The 16,869-nt window shown below is 41.2% G+C and overlaps 1 protein-coding gene across 6 annotated transcripts in view; it reads right to left on the reverse strand.

Moving 5' to 3' along the window:
• Positions 1-216: 216 nt before the first annotated feature.
• Positions 217-16,869, reverse strand: part of CCDC148 (coiled-coil domain containing 148) — a gene marked incomplete at its 5' end in the record, with an annotated part of 109,019 nt that continues 92,366 nt past the window's right edge. For all 6 annotated transcript variants that reach the window (XM_081006980.1, XM_081006979.1, XM_081006978.1 and 3 more), the window contains 3 exons: positions 217-447; positions 1,624-1,764; positions 9,302-9,419. In XM_081006980.1, coding sequence (XP_080863106.1) covers positions 295-447; positions 1,624-1,764; positions 9,302-9,419 — 412 coding nt within the window. In that variant the 3' untranslated portion in view covers positions 217-294. The remainder of the gene's footprint in view (positions 448-1,623; positions 1,765-9,301; positions 9,420-16,869) is intronic.

Below are 16,869 nucleotides of genomic sequence, written 5' to 3' on the forward strand. Positions count from 1 at the left end.
TTGCTTTGCAGATTTTCCTCTAAAAGAATGATTTCACCTGAAATAATTAGACTTGAAGCTTCAGTAAACTGTGTTGCCAAGAATGTGCTGTTAACAGAGCAGTGCTCAAGATTGTGGGGGAGTGTTAAAACGGTCTAATGAGCACTTCTTGGCAATACATTTTTACCAACATGACTCAGCCACAATAACAGAACCCTTCATAACTTAGAATCCAACTTATTTCCTGAATTAAAATAGTTTATTCAAGGATTCTTAATAGACTATTCCAAAAGATTCTGAATCTTTGATTAGTGCCTAGTTGTACATTTTAAAGACTACGGACTGCATGTCTTTCCTTGGAAGTTTGGGCGGAGGGATTTTAGGCAAAAGGTCCTGAGCGTAAAGTGTTTTATGTAGTCCAGCTTCTCGTAGAGCTAGCTCCACACGAACCCGGGTGTCGGAAATGATCTGTTAAAAAAAGGAAAAAAATAGGACGTTTATATATATGAATCTGTAGGTATAGATTTTGAGCGAGTCATCTTGAAAGGAGCAGCAATGATTGCAATGCCATTTATTAAAAAGGCAACATATAACATACTAGCCTATTTGGTATTAGCCAGATGTGTATGGATAGTTTTGGATTACAGAAACATATACAGTAGAATCTCCACCTGACACATATGCCTAGATACTTCTGGGGAGTAGGGCATGCACCTATTGAACAGCTATTGAACACAGAGATACAGAATACAGTGCATGGTAACATGCATGCAACTGTAGGTGCGAATTCAGGGGACTTAAATCCCAAATCTGCCTTCCAATATCTTATTACAATATTGTAATGTGCTTGTTTGGCCAAAGGCTACTGCAGAGGAAAAATATGGGCTGCTGCAAACTAAAAATATTGCAGCAGGCAACCAACAATGGTGGTCAGAAGGTACTGATAACAAGGCAAAAAGTAAGCAAGAGCCGCAGTAGAGAAAGGTAGTACATAGAGAAGAGCCTCCTTGATTTGAATTTGGGTGTTCAGACATCCTTAAACAAACATGAGACTCCAAGCACAGCATAAATGCAGCTCTAGGTAAAAGTAAAGGGACCCCTGACCATTAGGTCCAGTCGTGGCTGACTCTGGGGTTGCGGTGCTCATCTCGCTTTATTGGCCAAGGGAGCCGGCAAACAGCTTCTGGGTCATGTGGCCAGCATGACTAAGCTGCTTCTGGTGAACCACAGCAGCGCACGGAAACGCTGTTTACCTTCCCGCCTGAGCGGTACTTTGACGTGCTTTCGAACTGCTAGGTTGGCAGGAGCAGGGACTGAGCAACGGGAGCTCACCCTGTCGCGGGGATTCGAACCGCCGACCTTCTGATCGGCAAGTCCTAGGCTCTGTGGTTTAACCCACAGCACCACCCGCATCCCTAAATGCAGCTCTAGGGCTGAGCAAAACTGGCCTCATGCAAAAGGATTGACACTCTACCCCTAACCTAATGAAGACTGCTAAAAATGGGGGGAAGTTCTTTACGTTTCAGATACCTATATCTCCCACCTCCAGTGGTTTTCCACACAAAGCATAATTACTCCCTGCATTTAACCTTTTTGCTGTTGGTGTGGATGCGCGCACACACATCAGGCAGGATGGGCAACTACCTGGTCATTAGTGAATGTATGCAACTCAAACAGAGGTTTTAGCAGAACAAATTCTTCTTCTGTTCCAATGCCCATCCGAGCTTTAGATGCCACTGTGTCGGCCATCATTCTTGCAGGGTCAAACTCTGCAACAACAGCAACCTAAGAGAGATGTGGAAATCGTCAGCAGTGCAAATATTTTGTGCGACCCAACCTTAATATCACACCTTCCTGTTTCCATGCAGTAGGTCCAGCAGACAAAGGACGCACCATTTGATCTTTTTTGTCATTCTTTCCACCTAGTTAGGAAGGTCTGAGAGAAAACATGTTAAGGCAGAAAAGGAGGAAGACAGTATGTTTGAAGAATGAAAGTTATGGAATTGATAAGGAAGTTCTTTCTTCTAGAAATGCCATTGCTTGTCAGAATAAATCAACCAATGATTCCATACCTACAATGTTCAAGTGTCCCCAAAGCCACATCCAGTTGGTCCAGAAGAATACCATACTTGAGGGTACTGAAAGCTGCTAAGAGGTCCAGAAAAACAAACAGGAATAAACTCTTCCTGTTCAACAACCTAGTGTAGATAGTCTTCCTGTTTCAACAAGGCTATCTCAGTCCTGAATATGTGCTGGAAACCAAACTGAAATGCATATAAGTAATAAGTATTATCCAGAAACCTTTGCAGTTGAGGAACCACCACACTCATAAGCACCTTATCCTTAAAAAAGAGACTAGCTGGAAATTATCCAGCACAGTTAGATATAAAGGGATTTAACAAGGGCTGTTATATAGAGGTCTCATCATGATTAGCATTAAACCCACTGAAACTTCATTCTCTTTCAAGGAAGCATTTACCACATATTGTACCTATTAGCCAGGCCTCCTCTGGCTACACCTTTAGGCGCCTGGAGGGGGAAGAATGAAGCACACAAGTGATTGGCTTCACTCCTCCACACCCTCACACCACACAAATTGCAAATTATAATAAAAAGCAGCTGCCAAAAAAACTGTCATCATTGTAGCATCTGTGGGATAACGAGACTCATATAACCAACATGCTGAAGTGTAATTAATGCATGAAGGGGTTAAGACCATAGAGTAAGCTGTCCTGCTAGGCTTAGCATGGGTTACTCCCCCTCACCTTGGGAGGAACGTATTGTTGTATCTTAGTCTACCTGATTAACTCAGTGGGCGAAGAGGCTAAGTTGGTTGTTGCAGCTTAGCCACATGGCTCTCACAAGTCATTCTTGTGCTCCTATACCAATAATTTAGGAACCTTCACCACTTTGGAACTAAACAAAGTTTTATTGTGACTTTACTGACTGATGTATGGAAAAGCACACGAACCTGACCTTTGGAGACTTTGCAAATAAATGAATTTTTAACTTACTAAACATGTAGTATTTTCCTACGCTGGGGGAAGAGGGAAGTTTTGGGACTCACAAGGGCATATTTTTAAAGGTCTAACAGCCTGTATTTTCACGCTTTACTTTGCTGCATATTTTGTGATTTTAAATCTCTGTTGAGGTTCTCTCACCAAAGAGTACTTGCCCCAAGCTTGGATCTTGATATCCAAGGAATTCTCTTTTTATACCTATTTTTTCCTTGAACCAACAACTTCACGGTTGGAATGGATGGAAACAATATTATATACAAAGTACTATTTTAATCATGAAATAGGGGGACACGGATTGTACCACTTGGTGATATACAATTTTTATGACTTTCTATTGGGGAGGGGTGGGGTTAAGCTGCTCCCCTCCACAGATTTAAATAACAGAAGAAGGTCACAAGGCTGAGTGTGCTACCTTTGTCACTGCTGAATCCAGTGGCCACAATCTTCCATAATCCATGCACTCAAGAGTGTGTTAGAAGGGGCTCTATGTGCATACTGATGTACTCGCATAGCTTTCTTCCTTGTGAGGTGGGATCCTGGACCACTCCTAATGTGTAAGAGGACTATGAACACACATTGGCCAGACACATCAGTGGTAGAGACCAGAGGCGGATTTAGGGCAGAATGACTGGTTCAGTTACACTGGGCATGGAGCCTCAAGAGTGCCATAAGTATTAATTAAAATGGAGCTTGAGAGGCAGGGAGCACCAAATTTTGGCATTGCACAGGGCACAGCTGTAATTTGAGACCCCAATGCCCACCAACTGCAGGGACAAGGCTAGTCCACACAGTCCCAGGGCTCTAGGGGTTGCTTGTGCGTAAGCCGGTGCAAACACCTGGCTGGGTTGCCTGAGTGAACCTTTTCTGTCCAGACAGCCACTCACCCGTGGCTGTCTCAATCGCTGGCAGAATCCGTCAGTGGGCGCTTCTTAAACTTCTTCCAGCAAAGAAGCTCTTTGACGCCTAGTCTCCTCCTACTCTCTCTGCGCAAAAGCCTTCTGCGCAAGGAGGGCGTAGGCAGCGGAGGACCTCTACTCTCCCCGCTGGTCCCCGGCAAGGAGTCATGGGACCGCCTCGCCGCTTCCCCCATCTGCCCCCCTTCTCCACTGGTGCTACACTGATTCTCTTCCCCAGAAGATGGGCTGCCTCTCCCAATCCCGGGACGCTCTCTGGAATCCCTCTGGATTTTGCTCTCTCCCTCCGGCACTGATGGCAGTTCCCTGACATGGCCCTTTGGCCATTTCTGGAAAAAGAAGTCTTTCAACTAATTGAACTAATGAAATAATGTAACATAAAGGAAGCCTCATATATCAAACACAAAGAAAAGAAATCCAAAACTACCTAGGCAAGCTTTTAAAAGCCAGCTCTTGCAGATTCAGGCACATAGCCGGGAGTCATCCATCAAAAATGGCGTCCAGCTGGAATTTTTGGAAGTTGGTTAAAATTAACTGCACCCACTGGAAAACCCAATCCTTACTTTGGGTCAACCCACATAGCCATTTCAACTGTGGGGTCTACCAAGAACTGATACTAGCTGTTCTTTCTGTGTCCTTGGCATTCCAAAGTAAACATGAGCTTCATATAGTAAAACATAGCTTCCTTTACCTCGGATGGTTCCTCTATTCAGATATTTCAGTTATTCATACAACACTAAGGGTGAACAGGGACCAGCTTTCTGTAAAAGCTCTTTCATCGAATAAAAGTGAACAGGAAAGCAGACCGATGGCAGCTGGTAACTTCCCTTTTATGTATGGTTTTATTTGATGAGTCACTTTAGAGGTTCATAGGATTGAGCATTCACCACAGGAAGGCTGGGGGGAAAGCTAACAAGCAGACTGGCTTAACTCTTTAGCTAAGGCAGCCTTTACCAATCTGCTGTTCTCCTTATGTTTTGAGCTACAACTCCTATCAGCCCCAGCCAGCGTGGTGGCATTGGGTGGGGCTGATGGGAGTTGTAGTTCATAGCATCTGGCAGACACCAAGTTGGCAAAGGCCAAGCTAAGGTTTTTGCCCATTTTATATCCCTTCCATACACATTTGTGTTTTTTGATGGTCCTTGGACGCAAAACTAAAGAAATTCTGAATATTAAACGGTAGATAAGCACCTGAAATAAAAGTATCAGAAGGCTTGCATGATTCTCTCTCAGTGCTGCCAGACAAACTCACTTCTGCAGCACAAGTCTGCAACAAATTATTGTTTGTTTGTTAGTTTAAAAACGACTTGTTCCCTTCGCATTGTATCCCAAACACTCCTGCAATAATACCACATCTGAAAGGAGCTACACTGAATATAGAGTAATTTAAAAGATGAGTTGTGGATCTTTTATATGCCTCTGGAACCTGAAAAATAACCTTTTACAAAATCACACCACTTGAAAGGGGTCTTTTATAGTTGCTGTGTGGAGACTACCATCATATAATTTCAACATGCAAACTGACCCTGGATTTGCCAGCCTCAAAACACTTGTTCTGCCTCTCTCCTCGTGATACACTATGCGCCAAGTTGCTGAGACAGTTTTTTAGGCTGCAGAATGTGTTGTCATTCAGTATATGTAGACATAGGCTAATGGTGTTTTGGGGGGAGGGGGACCCAGCAAGAGCCCTGAGTATAAATCAATCTGAAGTAGAGCACAGTTGCTGACATATCTAATCAAGTGACTAATGCAAGAAAAAATACTGAGGAGCAAGCCAGGGAGTAGTTTGGATGTGGCTTTTTCCCCAGAAACAGATCCTGTTTGTATCAGTTTGAAGTCACAGATAAGAGGATGGCATCATGGGGACCAAAACATAGATCAATACTGTAAAGCCTGCCAATTGCAAGGGGACAAGAGCAGTAAAGGCACAATTCAGTTATGACAAAAACCACAAGTCAGTTAACTGGTGAGAATAATAACTGCAGGTTTAAAATGTGGGTTCTTATTGAAGTAGTGTCTTGTGAAAGGATGCTTAGCAGGAAAAGAATTAATTTAAAATTTTCTGTGGTGGTTGTTTCTTTTTATCTAAGCGATGTAGTCAAGCTTGAAGCAATTTGTTATGCTTTTGTGAGATAAACTGTAGTTATGTTTGTTAGTTGCCATTTAAAATATCACCTGCAGTAAGATACTGCAAATTACCATATTTTTCCGTATATAAGACAGCCCCATGTATAAGATTCCCCCTATTTGGGGGGACTCCAAATTAATAAAACATTCAATGTGTAAGACGAGCCCCAATTTTAAACCTAATTTTTTTTGGTAAAAAACAACAACCCTAGTCTTATACACAGAAAAATACGGTAATTTTAAAAACAAGGGAATGAACACACAGACATATGGTTCTGTTGGACCGCTAGCTTATTAACCAGTGCAACCGATCTAGCAGTGGCATAAGAAGACCCTCCCCTGCCCCTCTGATCTGGCCCTAGAACCTAAGATTCTTCCTAGTACTGCTGCACCTGCAGCAGGCATAGTTGCTGCTGTGCCTGCACATATTGCCTGCCCAAGCATAGTTCAGATGTGCCATGCAAAATTTTAATAACGTGGTCAGAATGGAGGCTAAGCAGTTATCTATTTGGAGGGCAGGACTGCTATCAGTTCTACCCATGGGATCCCACAGGGCCTTAGCCAGGACACTCTTTGCCTCTCAGCAAAAAAATGGCACTCATAAACTACAGCTAGATCAGTATTTAGATAATCAACCACATCCTGCAACTTAAAAAGGCAAACCTCAAGGGGGGGGGGAATCAAAGCCACACCAATGCTCTTGGCAAATTAACATTTTGCCGCAATTTGAGCACTTGGTTAGTTTCCCCCTATGAGTGGGCTAGGGCCTGATGAATAAAGACCTTCCAAAACTAAGAAATAGTGTAATATTTTAAAAGTGAAAGGCAATTTCAAGCCAAAGTCCATTGATTTCCCACCCTGCCCCACACAAGACATATTGCAGACCTGGGACAATGTGGTGACTCCAGTTGAAAATAGAAATTGAGTCATGATCTGAAAGGAGTAACACCAAGAAACACAATTACACTCCAGCAGATTCATAAAAAGGCTGGAAAAACCCCAAACAATCTCTACTTTAACTTCTTGTTTGAAAAAAAGATCAGGAAAATACTCCTGACAAATGTAAAAAGAATGCAGTCATCTTAGGTCAGGAAAGAAGAAACTAGGCACTGCATGCTGTTATACACTCATGTGGCTGGAATGAATCTTAAATTCTCCATCCAGCTTTTGAAATATTACAGGGATGTGCCTTTTGTCTGGCTTATTTACAAAAACATTTGTGGTCAAAACAGCATTCAATGAGCCTGGCCCATTCAGCTCAAAGTAATTTAAGCGACCGACACTTTCCCAGGTATAAGTACCTGTGAGTTCACATATAGAAGTGGGATTTATAATAGCTTTGGTACTGATTTATGCTTGTTGAGTTCAGCCTCCATAACTATCTGGCCCACAGTCATATAAACAGGTATGCTGGACAAAGCCCTTTCTAGGCTCTCTGTATTAAACAGCCATATGTTATGTTCAACACAGAAATTGTAGCACATTTTCCTGCATCTTCTCGCTTGGTTCACACAATCACAAGTGAAGTGGCAGGCAACTTCTGTCTATTCCTAAGCAGTCTCCTACCAATCAGCAACATTATTTTGGCTTCATTTCAATGCACGCCTGCTTGAGAGTAAGTTTCATTGACCACAGTGGAACTTACTTCTAAGTAAACATTCATAGAATTGTGCTCTTGGGCATTTAATTCTGACACAGTTGAAGTAACTGGGTTTACTGGAAGAATGAAGGAATATGTTTCTTGCAGAGAAGTGAAGCATTCTCCTTTTTCAAAAACTATAAATGCTGCCAACCCAAAATATTATATTCAAGAACTAACCAAAACTATTAATTGTGTGTTTTAATGTCATTTGCATCTCCACACATCATTCAAGCAGTCTGTAGTGACTACAACAAGCTTTCAAACTGTTGGGGTGGAGACTCATTCTGGTTTGCAAACACTCTAGATTGAAAACCATACCCAAGGAAATCCTGGGGAACATATCTGAATCATGCTGCTGACAGCTGAGAGCTTGTACGGCAGTTTAGTATAAAGGATGTATAAAATCCATGATGTCAGACTTCCATTTCTGGTGAGAGGAGGGGAAAATGCGGAAGTTAATAGGAAATCACAAAATTATTTCCCACCCATACAAATGGTTCCCTTAAAAATGCATAATGCAAGAATATAGGAAGCTGACCCCTTTCATTGGACCAGTCTGTGCTGCTGAAAGTTTATGCACATTTTAAAGTTACCTATCAGCCTTCATTCCTTTTTCCCACTTTCAATGCTGTAAGACTTGGTCCATTAGATGAAATGGATGGATGGATGGATGATCAGGCAGCACCTGCTATGCTCTCAGACACGACGTCTCCCTGCTATGTGCCCATATGCCCAACCCCAATTCAATTTCAGACCCAGGTGGGGGGGAAATGATTAAAGCCCTCTACCAACCCATTCAAGGCTCCCAATCCATATAAGAGGCCCTTCACTGGCAATTTGTGTAAAAATTCCTGGCACTTAAAGGCATAGATACAGAGATAATCTGGATTGGTTGAAGGTAGAAGAACATGGTACAAAACATTCCCTGTCCATTTTATCAAGGTACCGTATTTTTTCGTGTATAACGCCCCCATGTATAAGACGCCCCTATTTTTGGGGACTCAACATTTAGAAAATGGGGGGGGGGAATTGTCCCTGTGTATAAGACTACCCCCCTTTTTAACATTATTTTTTAGTAAAAAAAACCTAGTTTTATACACGGAAAAGTATGGTACTTTCCACTTTATGAGTAGATACTTATCTACTGCTGCTCTTTCTCATATTAACAAAATGAAACTGAAAATGTGGGGAGATCATAGTGTGTGGAAATTATCTTCTAGAAAAGCCTATTAGACCCATACACATGGCGGAGGGGGGCACACTATCGGAGGAATTCACCTAGCAAACCTCATCAACAGGCTGCCTGAATGACCTGTGGGAACCCCCAGAACAGTCCATGGGGTGAGGGGAAGGGGTATTATTCTATCTGGCAAGCTGTTCTGCTTGCACAGATACAATGTCTGTAATGGTGATGAATTCTACCCCAAGACTATTTTTAGATTTCACTGTTGACAGTGTCTGCTGCATGCATTAATCTACCAATGATCATGCAGATACAAACCAAACAGCAAGTGATGAAACAAAGCTAAAAAGATTGAGAAGCCCTTTTTTCATGTCTTGAGGGACTGCTATTTCAAATTGCACACAAAAAGACTCAGGTTATACAATTAAAAAGATACCTGTTGCCTGAGAGCATCAAGACGTCTCTTCCTTTCTTCTTCCTCATGGGCTTCTTTGAGTATTGCTTCTCTTTTCTCCATCAAGCGCTTTTCCAAAAGCTTTTGTCTAAACTGAACTCTTTGAACAGGAAAACATGAAGTCAGTGATCTGTCTTCTAATGCTATTTAATAGTTTTACGTAGGGATGGGGAGGGGGAGAAATTCAATTCAGTTCACATTTAAATGAAAACATATCTGCACTTTTTGAAAAAATATGAGAAGCAAAATATGAGACAGACATCCTTCAAAATTAATTTACTTGAATTTTGCGATGTAGTTCTCCAACTAAATCATGTTCACAAGGGGCAATTGCTTGCAAAAAAAATGTACATTAGTCAAAACTGAAAACAAAAATATGTGTATTAGGAGAATTTCTATGCTGATTAATTTCTATGACAATTAAAAAAAATTGCCCCAGAAATGGAGAGAAATGAATTTAAGATTTAAAAAGATTTTAAAAATGAGAAATTGGAAGAACCAAGGTTGACGGATCCTTCCAGATCCCTAATTAGGAACAATTAAGATCTTATTTAGAAGCAATAATCGAATCAATACTTTTCTTGGATTTGGGTGTGTAGAGTGAATGTTCTAAATTTGGTAAAAGGTTCAAAATCACACATGGATGCTGACAATACCAGATAAATTGTGTGAATGTCAAAATAAATAGCTGATTATCCTATTTGGGCAGCTTTCAACAATCACAGATACAGTTCTTAGTTTTTGGAGTGATTAGTATTCATTGACCTTGCATCACTGTACTAAATTCACTAAATATTTGCAGAAGAGCTGAAAGAATGACGGCTGCACCTTCTCAATATTTTTCACATTCTTAATAGCCATTCTTATTGTTTTCTGTTCTAATCTACTTGGACAAATATATAATATATTGGACAAACAGGCCAAACCTTACGCCAAAGAATAAATGGACATAAATCTGACATCAAGAATCACAAAACAGAGAAACCAGTAGGAGAACACTTCAATCTCCCAGGACATTCTATACAAGATCTCAAAGTAGCTGTTTTACTACAAAGGAATTTCAGAAATAGACTGGAAAGAGAAGCTGCTGAATTGCAACTCATTACCAAACTTAAAACCATGGAGAGACCTGGTTTGAACAAAGACATTGGATTCTTATCCCATTATACATGACTAAGCCATTTCTCACCTTCTCACCCCTTGCCTTTTCCTGTAAGACCTATTACAGTCGTTAAGAGTCGTCAGCAGGCTCATCTCAGCTATCTGCCAATCTCCCATTCCCACCACCCTTCTGAGTAATACCCCTCCCCACCTTCTCACTATATAGAAGGATCTGGCAACTTCTGTTTCAGTGTATCTGAAGAAGTGTGCTTGCACACGAAAGCTCATACCAAGAACTAACTTAGTTGGTCTTAAAGGTGCTACTGGAAGGATTTTTTTATTTTGACTAATCTACTTGGTTAGCAATGTCCTGTTTGGAAATAAATCTTGAGACTGATGGAAGTAATGTCTGAAGGGTTTTTGTTTTTTTTTAAGATTAACTCTTGACATCTGTAGAGCATTACAAAAGCAAGAAACTGACTGTGTACAAATGATTGCTTTTCAGATACATGGAGGCAACACCTATCATAGACTGAGGGCTGGCTCATAGCAATAATGTGGACCAAGTTGTAACATGATGAAATGGGAGAGCATCTCTGGGCCACCAGAAGTACAGGATTGTGTGACAAAAGTTACCAGAAGTTCATGGTTGCGTAATGGTCCTAAACAAATGCCCTTCACACCAGGGAAGCTGCTATTTGCATTTAAAAGGAAGCTGTCATTGGTGCTTCATAGCTTTGGGAAGGTGGGTTTTGTTAAAACCATAGCAGGGAAAGAGTAAGTATTCATACAATTAACATCACATCTACTTTGGCTCTGGCTCACTCCAACAGCATCTACATTTAAGGGGGTGGGGGCTGACCAGTGAGCAGCAAAGCCTGGTGTTAATATAATGAAGTTACCAGAAAACGGGCGGGAAATTAGATGAATATATGAAAATTCTTCTAGGGAGACAAGACACAAGGGCAATCTGAGAACTGCAAACATGTCAGTTGTGTAGGTGTGCCTTATACACCTGGAGGAACATCATAATGGCATTGCTTAACACACTTTTTTATATGGTCTACAGAGGTTTTTTTATACCCTGAAATAATGTTGCTCCTTCTGCTTCAAAGAAATCTCCTAGTGTGAGAGTGAAGCATAATCAGACCTTTCCTGCCCCCCATGCCAGTTTTAACTAAGTATTGTGGTTAAGTAACATTTTAAAAAACAACCAAGTTGAATAATGAGCTTAGTTTACTGGTTTCAGTAATGCCACCTTTTGAAGCACTGTGAATACACATTCATTTAATTTCCGATAAGCATAATTTCATTAAAATGGCTTACAGAATGTGTCTCATACATATTTAACAGAAAATTTTGGGACCATGTTTATTGTAAGAGCTTTAAAAGATCATTATGGACATGTTTATAATATGTACAATATTTCACCAAGAAAGCTCTTCCCTATTTTGACTCACATAAATATTCATAGAGGTACAGCAAAAGGGAAACTATGATATCAGTCAAAAAGAAAATGAGAGATTCAAGAAAGCTTTTCCATTGCCATCGCTGATCATTCTGCTTCTGTGGAATGTTTGAGAATTTGGATCAAATGATTAAGACTCAAGTTTTGCATACCTACCTTAATGTATCTCAATCAATTACCGCTGGTTGGGTAACCTTTTCTGTTGAGGGCTGTATTTCTTCAACAGAAATACAGAAATGCATGCTGGTAATAGGTAGTGCTGAAACCACCAGTGGGCTGGGGCAGAGCCAAAAAGTGGACAGAGGCAAGAAGAGTCTGCCATCACTGAGCAGAGACTATGTGGAAGCAGTAGAGTCTAGTCCATTAGGGCAAGCTAAAGACCTCTCTATCAACCTCAGTCTTGATTCCTCCAAACCCACCCTCTTGCTTTTTAACAGCCCTTGTAGAAATCAGCAAGGAGGAGGTTAGGGACAAAAGTTAGCCCTACCTGCCAATGACTCTAGCTCCACCTACTGTTGACCTCCTTGCCTTTAACTCCACCAGTCCCAATGGGCACCAGCCAGCATTGTGGGGGAAGGAAGATCAGAGACTAGCAAGAGACAGAAGGAATGGCAAGGTCAGTAGCTGCTGGAGTTTGCACCACATATGTGTGCAGCTGCCAAACTGGGTAAGAGTGCCCAGCATGAGCAATGATGTCAGTTTCCACTGCTGCCTCATATCTACTACATATATGAAATCCATTCCACCACTGCTCAATAGCAGTGGTGACTTCTTCCTGCCCCTTGCATACCACCTTACCAGCTGCTGCTAAGTTCAGCCTCTGCTCCTACCTATTACGATTCATTGTTTTCGAAACTAGATTTTGAAAAATAACCTATTAAATACGTCTGAAATCTCCCCAAAGCAATACATGGGATTACTTAGAACTGTAGTCAATAGTGCCTATTTATGGCTTTATAGCTTCTAACACTTTCCTATACTCTTCAATTTGTTAAGAATGTTTGGCAAGTGCATACATCAAAAGGCTGGCGCTTGATGTGATACTATAAGCTGCAGCAATGAAAGAGACTTTGATTTTCTTTGCCCGGAGAGCGCTCCCCAGACACAAGGAACAGGGCATTTAGCCCTATTCAGCTTCCTAAAGCAACATCAGACACTTAGCATCTACAGCCTTGCTTGGCTAGCAATTAACCCATACTCCAAGCTACTTCATACTCCAAATCAATTAAGCCTTTACTCTACATACAGGAAAGATTCTGTGTCAGAGTCATTACAAACAGACCCAGTACATTATTCACACATGTGCATATACTGCATACTACATTACCATTTACCAGCACAGAAATGTTATAGCACTATCCCAGATATCATAGCCACCCTACTTACAGAATCAACAGTAACCACTTCCTCTGTGCCATCAGGTAACATGAATGCAAGGATAGGTTGACACAAGCCCATTTTGCGTGGAGGCTACTCTAATTTGTGAACAAACCACATAACTTGATTCAACAGTGGATGAGATTAGAAAAACCTACTAATGCAACAACCACTTACCATTAGGGTTTTTTTTTAATGCAGTTTTATTCTTTATATTCAGGTCCTTCACAGTTTGATCACCTATTTGCCATTGGTTCATTACTTCTTTATTAGGTAAAAGTTATCTAGGCCATAGCAACATCCTTTATCCAATTTTATAACACTTCTTTGAACTAACACACACACACACACACACACACACACACACACACACACACATATCCCATAGAAGCAGCAACAGGGGGCTCAAAATATGACTGGAAGGGCAGAGCTGTGGGAGGTCTTTAACTACTTCTCATATGTATTCCTTCATCTAAATCATACATACCCACAGATGTTGCCCATCCTTCTCAGGGAAATAATTCCCTTGCAGAACTAATAGTAGCTTCTCCACCCCACCCTACCACTGCTTAAATAAAAACAAAACCACTGGGAAATCCGATTATTGATCTTCCCAGCAACATATCTTGCATGATAGGCTATTGCCATGCATGGCATAATAAATATTTTAAAATATTATGGATTGAATTTTTAACATAATTGATTTGGTAAATTAAAGATTACAGAACCATTTGTGCTCCTGTGGTAGAGAAAAAGAAGATCACAACTGAGATATATCCAAAGCACTGATTCAAACCTTGTAACTTGATTTGTGAATTTATCATTTCTCACAAACACAAACGCTCAGACTCAGTGAGATCAGGCAGCTACTTGTTCCCTATCTGATTTACAGCCAGCCAGCCGACTAGGCTTGCATAACAATGGAATAATCACTTTAAATCATTGTGCTTTCTACTGGTCCTGAGTCACAGTAACTTCTTGCGCATCTTAGACACAACTGAACATTTAGTTATGGAAAATAAAAGTTACATCTCACTTTCTTAAACCTGGCTATTAAATGCTAGCCCAAACAGGGTATTCTTACAGGTATTTGGGGTAAGACTTTGGGGGGCCCCTTAGGGGAGAAATTATTCTCACAATTGTGGGCAGCCCTTGAAATGACTACTCAAATTGGTGCTTGCTTAATAAAGTTCAAGCAACTTCAAAGTCCATGATGGAACAAAGAAAAGAAAGAAACTTTAGCTTACATCACACTCACACTGGTATAGGTTTTATGGGTCAAAACTGACACCTGGAACTGTGTCTAGAAGACAGCATGGAACCACTGAGGCACTAGTGAGATGTTCTCTTTGCATATTATCCAGCTGAGGAAACATTTCACAATGGAAGTGTCTGGGCAAATGTCATGGATTTATCTAGCTCACCACTGCCGATACTAAGTGGAAGAGGTTCTCCAAGGTTTCAGGCAGGAGTCCCCCCCCCCCCATCTCAAGATCAACCAGGGATTGATCCTGTGATCTTCTGCATGCAAAACACAGTCTCTATGACAAAGCTATGGCCCTTTCTCAAAGTCCATGGTGCACACACAGAGGGCTTGAAGAGAGGAAGGATCCTGACTCACTTGTTGTGCAGGGTATCAAGAAGGTAACAAACAATGAGAGCTTCCCAACTGCTTAGGAGGGGAAATGGCAAGGGAAGTTCAACCTGCCCAAAAACTGCTGTGGAAATTAAGAGCGGAATTCAGTGCTGTGCTGTTATATATGCTCTTATTTACTGAAGAAGATATATGACTATATGACTAATGGATGCTTGGCCCAGACTGAATAGAATGGGTGAGAGCCAGTTCTCAAAATATGGAAATTTGCTACAATCGCACAAACTTACTGATCAAGAAACACTTTAAGGCTGAAAACATGAAAAACTAGCCGTGGTTGAACACCATCTGTTATTATTATTTCTACCCACCACCACTGATTTACTTTTATTTTGCTGTACAGCCAGAAAAAAAGGCTTCCAATAAAGCTTATAGCTGACATTGATAAGATAGTCCCTGTCCTCAGGTTTATAAACTAAAAAGGAAAGTAAAGAGGACTGGAAGGTGGGAGGGAGGGAAGTAAAAAAACCCCAAACGTAGGCACTATTTGTTATTATGGTACAGAGTTCCTGTAACAACCAGCTGGAATGGAAAGAATTCAAGAAGAGGAGTAGTCCCAAGTTGATGGTCTTTCAGGAGAGCTGATGGAGAGGACCTACAGTCCCATTTCTTTCCTTTTTCTGAAGCCAGGTGGAGTGATTGTTACAACAGCAACCAACCAGCAGTACCCTTGGTCCTGTCAGGGTGTAGCTTCAGTCATTTATCTGCGTCTGGTTCCCCACTATGGCCAGAAGTTGCAAGCTAGACCCGTATGAATTAAGGAAGCAGAAGTGGCTGTCACTAGCACATCGATTCCTCTGAAAGACAAACCTCTGCACAATATTGCCTATTCTGGCAGCTTCAGGCAGAAGGCAAGACTGGACTTGCAACACTCCATAAGAGAAGTCTTATTAATGCTTGCCAGGTCTTGCAGCTGAGTTGCCAACACTTCATCAGCAGGCCATCGTTGTTCCTATGAATCTAAAGGTGAAGATCATTCCTCAAGGCAACCTGTGAAGTCTCGGTTTCACGGTCAGATCAAAATTCAGATAGGAAAGCCTCTAGAAAACTGATCTGGAGAGTATGAAGCTAGAAGTCCCACTCAATAGCCTTCTCTAAAAATGAAAGGCTTGAAACAGGAAATCACATTAAATATGTATGGTATAGTGTATATGGGGAGAGTTAGTGTGATGGCATGGGTCCCACAATTAACAACATAACCCTGTCCTGGACCCTTCCCACCCAGTGCTAATAAGCTGGGATAACAAGGACCCAGCTGCTCCAAATGGTATCCTGGCAGACTTGAAGAACAAGGGATTCTCTTTACCCAATGGATTCCTCGCTACTTATTTGCATCATTAATGTTATTAACTGCAGACAGGATTTAGTCTCAAGCAACATTAATCTAACTTTGTGATATTAACGATCTTATGAGTGAGTTCAATGGGATTTACTCCCAGATAAGTATGCATAGGATCACAGCCTAGATCTTAGCCCAGAGATAATGCTGACATAGCCTTGCTTTGGCTTATGCGTGGACAGAGAGCAAATCGTTTTAACTGAATCTCACATTCCATTTCCTAACTTATGTGATAGAGTTCCAAAATGGGGAGTTGGCTCTTGGCTTATACTTTCATACATGTACTTTTAAAATGAAATTTGCAGGGTGGGGTGGGAGAGGAGCTTGTTTTCAATATGGCCTGTGTTTCTTTTACAATTCCCAAATAATTAGCTTCTCAAAATTCTGTAGAAAATCTCCTACAAGGATCTCATTATATCTTCAAGGCTAGGTTTCATTTTGAAGCTGTGTGGATACTGCACATTCCCCCAGAAACCTGACAAAAGCATAGTTCTGGGTTAAATTCACAGAATTTGTTAATTTAGGGTGCCCATGAAGAGCTTATATGGGGATTGTAGGTACCAAGTGCAGAATTCACATCCATCTCTCATCTGACACTTAAAACATGAATA

The sequence above is a fragment of the Podarcis pityusensis genome (assembly GCF_964106645.2).
Source record: "Podarcis pityusensis genome assembly, chromosome: 1".
Lineage (NCBI taxonomy): Eukaryota > Metazoa > Chordata > Lepidosauria > Squamata > Lacertidae > Podarcis > Podarcis pityusensis.